The sequence below is a fragment of the Vollenhovia emeryi genome, unplaced genomic scaffold, assembly GCF_000949405.1.
Source record: "Vollenhovia emeryi isolate VEMERY1.0 unplaced genomic scaffold, V.emery_V1.0 DF939133.1, whole genome shotgun sequence".
NCBI classification, from domain to species: Eukaryota; Metazoa; Arthropoda; class Insecta; order Hymenoptera; family Formicidae; genus Vollenhovia; species Vollenhovia emeryi.
In genome coordinates this window covers 275,840-285,200 of record NW_011967233.1, presented here as the reverse complement: position 1 = coordinate 285,200, position 9,361 = coordinate 275,840, and the positions used below count along the sequence as shown (strand labels likewise).

Genomic DNA, 9,361 nt, shown 5'->3' with positions numbered 1-9,361 from the left:
ATGCGCAACGTCAATTAAACATAATAAGTAATTTATCACTCACTGATACGATTCGCAACAGCAGAGTTGTACATCGTTAAACTGTAAAAATACAAATAAGTATATAATTATTATAGAATAATTATGTTAAATCGAACTTATTTTAATAAATATTTTTTATATTTTATATTTTGCAAAATAGGTATTTATTACAATAATTATACAACACTCAAAAAAAGTCTTCCTTTTAAATATAGACTAACAAAATTTTATACGTATGGTTTTGTCTCTAACACTTATTCGAATCTTCGTCCGAATCATTTGAATAAATAAAATAAAAACATAGAACAGATGCTTTATTTTATACAAGTAGCAAATAACATAAGAATGTAAGACACTTACCTCACCATTTCTCCGTCGTTGCCCGATGCCTCCTTAGCCTCCTCCTCCTCTCAGATTTCCTTGTGGCACTCACACAAATCACTCGCGAAAATCACCGATTGCGTAAAATTTCGGACACTCCCGTACGCGATGTGAAATACCGCGAAACGCACGAAATATTATTAACAAATATCGCGTGACTTTCTATCATACAAATTACTCAAACTAACAACTTGCATTTTTGATTCGGAAGAATAGGATAATGGATAAAACACTTTTGATTTGCCGATATAAAACGCAACGCGAGCAATATGCGATGTGCAATAAGCGACTTTCTTTACTTCCTGCCCGTTCGAGTTGCGAAAAATTACAGCGCGAATGCCGAAGTCGTACAAATTTCTCTTTTCCCGAAAATGAAACAGATTATACGAAATCGATAGATAATTAAAAGCGCGGTGCGTAAACGAGATGTAACCGCGACAAAGTACCACGGTTTACCTTCATATTTCAGATGAGTTGGTCTCGTGAAACATCTGTGTGTGCGTTGATAAAGAGCCGTCGCCTCAACATGCAATTCGTTTCTCATTACAACTTATAGAAAATTAATAATTGATCGAGGAACGTCACTTGTCACTGATAAAGGTGTGCAAATCAATAGGCGTTTTATCCTTACATTTATCGCGATCGAGTTGTGGAAACCGTTAACACAAAAATAATACCAAGCACGGAGCGACTCTCGCTACAGCCTGCCGGCTCGACGTTCGGCGAGCGAGTGATACCGCGGCGACCTTCAGGTAAACTATGGCCCGCGTAACGTCGCACGATACCGCGCCGAGTGAAAAACAACAAAAAAACGTTGAGAATTCGTTGGCCTGCCTACGCAATGGAAAATTCCGTACTTAATATTTTATTGTACATTACTTTGTTCCGTGACTGTTGCTACGTTTTGCGTATCATTCTGCGGACTTGATATCGATTAAATTAGCGATTAATTCCGTTCAATCGAGAAAATGTTTCGGAACAAAAATCGTTGTTACTTCAATTCTAATTACTCAGATTAGAGATTTTACCTCAATAGTTGGTGTATATAAATGTATATTTCTAAATTGTAAATCTTTATTCACTATGAATTTAAAAGAGAAGGGAAGCACACCGCGCGCTTCGAGAAAACCAATCGACATCGCGGAAAAGAGGCCTCAACTGTTCAAATAACCAAATAAGTCTCAATTTATCCGTTCGTATACAGTTAATACATTTACCGCTATGATGGTCACCGGTGACTATCATGATAGTCAAACAAATATGTCACGTAGAGTTTTGCGCAGTTTAATGCTATAATAAATTTACTACTATAAATTAAATGTTTCGTTGTCCTGTTCAATATAAAATAATTCAATTGGAACGAAAGTTCATGTAAAATACATTTGGCGTTGAATATGTCAATAAAAAGCTTATTATCGGTGAGACTGATTTTATTTTATTTATTCCCGAATCCCCAGAGATTCCGCCATGCCACACTTCTCTGTCGAAACTGTCGAAAAGAACCAATTTCCTCGAGTAATCGGAAGTGATGACTTTTTAAGGGGTACGTTCTCCTTCGTACCCCTTCGCAGTACGTCCGGCGGAGATGCGGCCCATCGCGTCCGCGGACTTGTCTCGGACCCCTCTCTCCCCTTCCCGTAGCCGAATGCCTATTGTTTCACGGTGCATCATCGCCGAGTCCGTGAAACACCGTGCACAGAGGTTTCTTGCGGAGGTAAAGGCGAAGGACGAAGGGGCGAAGGAGGCGACGGCGACCGGGGGGTACCACCGCCGATGCGGCACGAGGGGGGCAGTGGGGGCGAATATCGCTCGCACGCATGCGCGTTGCGTTCCGCGATCTCTCAGGCAGGCCGCCGGCTGCTCCGGCTGGCCTCAGTCGCCCGCGACATTCTGTCCGCGATACGATTCGGCGTGAACGCGTCGTGTCCTCCTCCGGGCCCCACCGAATCGCCCGTGCCCGGCTTAGGCAAACCACCCCCCTCGAAGGAACCCGGTGACACTGCACTCCGAGGTCGTCGGAAATCGTCGGATGGCACGGACGTAGGCTATCGTTTAGGGGATGTTTTCTTGCAAAAAATATTCCGAGATAATAAATTGGTGAATTAAAAAAAAAATCGCGGAGACAGTTGAATAAACTGGGACATAGTGAACGTAGCTGGTGTGAGTCGCGGACTCTCGGCTCAAGCACAGACGATTGATAACTTCGAAAAGATCAAGAGGGTAGATTCTTACTTAAAATCACCGGCAACTTGTGAAACGCGGAGCGGCAGGGCGCGAGATAACGTTGCCACGAATTGTCCTCGCGAACGAATCCCGATATTTTTTGTGACATTCAGGTGATAGAATGTAATTAGTGACGGGCAAGGGTTTCACAGTGGTCGCCGATTGCACTCGAGCCGCGCCAAGAGGAGTCGCGCTCGCGATCGCCCCGCCGTTTCAAGTTCCGCGGTCACCACGTGGTCACTGCAACCTGGCCGCGACGTCGCCGCGACGTGCGGTCAAATTTAGAGAGAAACGAGAAGCAGAAACGCGTCTGTGATCAGGGAAGATCGACGGTTCCCGGGTAGAATTATCGACCGGTCAGCAGGAACCGTCGAATTCGAATAGGTGCGGCGCCGCGGCGTGCCGCTTCAGTTCGATCGATGGAATGATCGACGCAACATCGATCATCACGAGTGCTGTTGCTGCTGCTCGACAATCGAGCCGGCTCGATGCGTCGCTGAGGGACACGCGACCGGCGAGGTATCGAGAGGTGATCGACAGGTGCGAGCGCGCGAAAGCCGCACGTGTCACGTGGCCCGTGATGATGTAAGGTGACTTGAGAGGAACGGTGCTGCGCAGACGAAATGACGCGCGACAGGAGGCTGCTACTGTTGCTGGGCCTGCTGATAGCCTACGGCCTCTTCGTGGTCGAGTGCCGGTACCATCAGCGCGAGGACGCGACGACAACGGAGGCGAAACACCGACACAGGCACAGGCACGAATCCTCGAATCGAAGAGGTCATCACGAGCTCGACAGGAAATCCTGGCAGGAGGTGGACTACGAGTACGACGGGGACTCCGAGGATCCGATCGACGAGGACGACTACGAGGCGCGATCGTATTACGATTATCCCAGGTCGCCGCATCATCGATCCGCGCAAAAGAGTTATCACAGTCGGATGTTTGAGCCGCGCTATCCGTCGAGATATCATAACGGCGGGTATGGAAGCGGCTGGTACGACGAGGACAACGACAGGCGTAGGATCTCACCGCGGTATAATACGAGAAATCACCGGTACAGACCCGGCAGGACCTACTACAGGCCCGCATATTCGCGCAACCGCGACGTGTCGGACTACGATGACGACACGGAGGAGAATTACGATTATGAGTGGCCGCAAAGATACGGAAACGGCGAGACGGATAAGCACCACGAACGGTGGAGGGATTCCAGGCGACACACGCCGCCCTCCAGGAGAGATTGGAGGAGCAAGATGAACAGTTATTACGGTGCGAGAAGACATCGCTTGGAGGATCGCGAGGGTGTCGATCGTGTCGACGTGACGAAACGAACGGACGACTGGAGAAGAAGGTCCAATTCCTCGGACGCGAAATACCATTTCGCGAAGGACGACCGTAAAACGGAGGAGGACGAGGATTACGAGGATCACGGCGGACTCGAGGAGGACGATAAGGACGAGGACGAGGACGATATCTGGAAGGATATCGCCGACGACAGGAACGAAGACAACGGGAAGGATGAGCTCGATAACGATTTCTACAAGAGCGAGACGAAGCCACCCTTGAAAACCTACGATGAAATCATCCGCAGGCTCACGTCCGACGATCCGACCACTCCGAAGACCACTGTCAAGAGAGATTACAGGAACACCGAGACGAATAAGCACGTCAAGCGCGACGGCTACAAAAATTTCAAGTACGAACCAAGAAACGTCTCTAGGCCGCTGGATCTCCTGAACGCACCGCATGCCGCTAGTACCACGTCCAATTATTCCGTAAATAAACGAACCGCAGAGAACTCGACCGTCAAATCCACCGGACACAAGCCCTCGAGGAACACGGTCGGCGAAGCGGTCAAGGGCCACGATCGGCAGGAGGGAAAGATCGCCGATACCCAGACTAAGACCAAGAGCCTCGAACAGGATTACGACGAGTACCTGAACAGCCCGGATAACGAAAAGGAAGACGATCTCGTCAAAGCTGGTATCGAGGACGACTCGACCATGCAGGCGGATGTCAACAATACGGTAAGTAACAATCATTGAGAAAAATTGATTTCTCAAGTCTCTCGCGGCCAATGAAGCGAGAAAACGGCAGAGTTTTTTTTTCGTATCGTTACTCCTCGTGTTGCTAATCACGGCGCAGCGTGAAGAGATTGCGCAACCGCGACAACAACAGGAAATTATTTAACAATCGCCGGCACGACATGCAGCGGCGGCACATGTAATTCGCGTCGAACTTTAAAATGTAAATATATCCAATTAAATATACCGCGTTACAATGTTCAACCCAACGCAAAATTATAGCAATTAATTGTATTGCCAGCGATTGTTCTCGCTCGAAATGAGTTTACGTTTAAAAAATTGCGTTAATCGACGACAGAAAATTGTTGTCGCTCGATCGAGTATCGTTGCGTCACGATGCCGGAGACGGATCAACTGCGGAGCTCGGTTGCAATTCGATTTCCAAGAAATCGCAGGACGAATGAAAGAGCACCTTCGCATGCATCCGATGCCGTCGCGGAAGCCGTAAAGTCAGTTACCGTCGAGTTCTCCCCGGATCGACGTTACCGCGGTTGGAGATTAAGATCGAGTCAAGGGCTCGGCGAGCCACGTACGTTCGCACACGTGAGGCCCGATCTATTCGATGCTTTTTCCCCCTTCGCGAATACGCCGCGCGCTACGCTCGCATGAAACGCCCAGGGAAGAGCACGTGGCGCGCGAGAGACCGTTCTGTAACTGTACCCGGGGAACCCTCGCGGATCTATCGACGATCTCGGCGATCAATGATCTTCCGTCTCTCTCCGGATACGTACCGGTGATCCCGAGCGTAATTCCTCGCCGAAGGTACGATCAGATACTCGGTGATCGCCGCTAATTTACAGTGCTATCATTTTGCGCGAGTTCGCTCACATCGCGATTTGCGTTCTCATTCGGCCGGCCCGAGGTGGACAGCGCGGAATTATAGGATGCGACACGTCCCCGTGCCTTCTGCCAGCAATTTGTTTCGGAGCGTGTCTCCGAAGAGTGTCATACCGAAAATAACGGACTGTAATAAACAATGATTTATCGTGACGACGAGGCCGGCGAAAAGATTTACTCCGGACAGGCGCTATTTGTATCGGCCCGTCCGCGTTTACTGTTAAAACTAATTTCGTCAACGCGCTGGATTGCGCAACGCGAGCCTGGCGAGCGTAAGAACAGGAATCGATCGCTACGCCGGCGGAGCGTAGTAAAGACCCGAACACACGACAAAACTTAAGCAGTGAAACTTCTTTTTTTTTCTTGTAATATGGATGACTCCGGTTCTCCTGTCGAGTCCAACTGGGCCAAAACTAAACAATAGACTTGAGCCGCGAAGCGGCAAGCTGGTAATCGTGCAATGTCGATAATAAATGAATACAAGGTAGGGGCCAGTTACCAGACCACGCGCGGGGTGATTCAATCGACTGATGCAACCCCCGAATATAAAAGAATTTCTCTTTGGTTAGAAGACGTGTGAACTGCTCGGCGTCCCGAGCGGAACTAGCAGTGAAACGTAAGATTTAAGGGAAATGAGAGTCAAGAGCGTAAGCAGCCATTAATTCCGATTGGTTGAAATTGTTAAGTCTTAAGTTTTACTACCCAAGTGTTTTCCCCATGTGTTTCCAGCTTAGGGCCTGACCAGAATGGCTGTCTTGTCCTTATTGTGCGTTACCTCAAGACAAAGGCTTAAAACATAAAACATTGTCTTAAGGCTGTCTTAAGGGTATAAGACAGCCATTCTGCTCGGGCCCTTAAGATCGGCGGGGCAGCGCGTTAGATTTGTCCGTCATTCACGTGATTCACATGGGCCAGATCCGAGATTGCTCGTTCCGCGCTGCCGAACTCGAGATTAACTTTCACGGGGGGGCATCGGCGCCGAAGATAGCGCCGACTTGCCTCGGAACATCATTTCGAATCTTGACAACCGTCATATTGCACAAAACGACGTGAGACACCTGCCCGCCACAGTTGCAACACTGTCACTCTCGTCACAAGTCACTTCGCTTCGTAAACGACGTTCAGTTTCATACGTCAGTGTCCCACGCGAACGCCTTTTGCTCGTTTAATTTTTCACGTAATGTTACATTTATAAAATTACAATTGTCAGCGATATATTTCATAAATTTCACTTTGCAACAATATCCGACAATCTACAATAAATAATTATTTGTACACATTTAAGTAATAAATTATTATTAATGAAAATAAATTATTAAATTGATCACACGTGGAATTTTAATTTATTCCCAATTTCAGGGCAATTTAATGAGACATTCCGCGAATTAAAAGCCCCGAGCACAATGTTAATTGTCATCGGCGCACGTTGCCAAACTCATTTCGCGGCTCCTCAAGATTGTTCAAGTGCTGCTTCCGAGAATTGCTTTAGATGCGCTCTATCTGTGGATGCTCAACGTTATTAATGACCGACGTATCTGCGCGCGACGTCGGTGATTCCCCTCACCTACACAGGGCCAAGATTAGATTGACCTTGGCAATGCGAACCAGCAGCGTCCGGCAAAACTTCTCATCTCATTCGCGTCAAAACTTCTCGAATTAACGTTCGCAGGACTGACCTCGGAAATCGCCGCCCGCTAGGCGCCAATCGTCTGCCAGGCTTCAGCGCAGCTTACATCGTCAACAGAAGACCAATGCACCAACGGTTCGGGAAATTTGTTTACCGAGCGCGGAATGCCGTGGCAGAGGAGGTTTCTAAATAATTTTACAAGTCGCTTGTATCGCTGCACGAACCGAGAACTATCGTGCGAGCAATTGCACGAATAGGTAACATCGCGGTGTATTCCAAGGGGCAAAAATCCACCGCAGCACGTGCAGAATGAATATAGGCGGAAAAATGAATTCGTTACTTCAGAAGAACCTTTCGACAACGAGCTCATCGCCCCGAGCCTTGTGCGCCCCGGCGTCAAACGAGAACGCGAGATGCGTGCACCTTAATTTCGCGGTGGCTCGCAGCGACGGCGGCCCCGACAAGCAAAACGACGGCTGCACGTCCACGGCGGCTGTCGTCGCGATCGTGCTTTGCCTTTTTTGCGCCAATTTACAAAGGTAAACTCGCCACGTACCATCGGCTTCTGCATGCCGGCCAGAGCGGGATTGCCGCGCCGGGATAATTGAGCAATTCCACCGCGTGCACGTTGCCCATTCGTGGTTTTCCGCCGTAAATTCACGTGTACCGATGCCGAACGATCAAAGAGAACCCTCCACCGGCCCGATCGGGCCCGTCGGAGGTCTTCGGTTTAAACGACCGCAAATTTCATTGAACCGCAATATGGCAGGGAGACGTACGTGCGGAGTTACAGTCGGACCTTGCATATTTAGCCGATGATTAATCTCGGTGACCCACATATCTGACGAGGGAGCATTCAATTAGCGTTCGCACACGGTAAAATTAAATTACACGCGAATAATTCGACGCTTCGCACGGCGGCGACTTGAAAGAAATCTTCAATTTTCTCGTTACACTTTTTACTCGCGTTCCGGTTTACTGCGCATCCTCAAAAGCCGCACATGCTCGCGATTTGTGCGGAACCGACTGGCGTTTAATCCCATTACGTTAGTTCCTCTCCGGATAAATGGCTCGGAACGATATTTATTCGCAATACGCATCTTCAAACGCCAAGGAACGTGGTAACGTATCGACGTACGTTTCAAGAATAGGAAGCAATGATAGAGATATCGGTTATTTCACATCCCGATAGATTAGCAATTCCAATTTCACGTCCCGATAGATCAGCATACTGGTTTTTAGATCACAATGTTGACATTGGACGTTCAAAAGGTCTTGTAGATTATCGTTGCCATTGTTCTTTGTCACTAATGGCACGCGAACACGTCGGTCAGACCTTAATCGCTAATCCAGCGTTTCCTTTATCGTTTCGCACGTCTATCTAGCGACGCTAGGTTAATCCGCAATTGACCTATCTCTTAGCGACAATATCTTGTGCAACGCAAAAGTATCGATCTTATCCGAACGTTAATATGCTGGTAAACGCATCTTAGTCCCGTCCGTTTCTTAGGATTCTGCAGCTTCGGGAAAATCAAGCGTCATTCATAAAGTCGCGTGAAACTTTACACGATGATCGTCGTACACTGTCTATGAAGAGGACGAGCACTACAAGTTTAAGCTCGAATGCGTCGTTCTCCGAATCGAGAGTTCAATTCATTCAAGATAAATCTCCCGCGTTTACGTACGTTTTATCTCTCACCGATGCACTTTTTGCAAAATATAAATAGACGCTTCGTTGTACACGATCGTTCAGATAGTTGTATCGTTCGAAAAAGGAACAATATGTCGAGCTGACGATCACATTTCAATATGCGGTCGTTTCGAAAGTATTTTCAGGCTTCAATCAACGTACATATAAATAAAATCTACATTTAACATCTTACATACGCACGAACAAGCGATAATTACGCCCTCAATGATTACAGACTAAACACTGGCATATTCCCCGTCAGTTTTTCTAGGCGAGTCATCCTCGTATTTCACCCCGGCGCATGTTACATCCGGAGGACTCTATGGATGCATAGCAGCCTCTCGATCCCCAGCGGGAGGAGGGAGATACGTTTCAACAACCTTTCTGCCCCTCGGTAAACAGTCGATGAACTTCGCGGAAGCGCTGTTTATGCAAAGCTCTTTCGGCGTTCCTTCTTTCGATCCATCCGTTCCTCGCGCCTCCAGACCGGCTCCATCC

General features: G+C 48.0%; 1 protein-coding gene across 1 annotated transcript in view; it reads left to right on the top strand.

Annotated features, from left to right (window-relative positions):
• Window positions 1-2,282: 2,282 nt before the first annotated feature.
• LOC105567851 overlaps window positions 2,283-9,361 on the top strand; it is a 106,863-nt gene continuing 99,784 nt past the window's right edge. Inside the window, exon 1 of the mRNA XM_012023066.1 lies at window positions 2,283-4,652. Coding sequence (XP_011878456.1) covers window positions 3,249-4,652 — 1,404 coding nt within the window. The 5' untranslated portion in view covers window positions 2,283-3,248. The remainder of the gene's footprint in view (window positions 4,653-9,361) is intronic.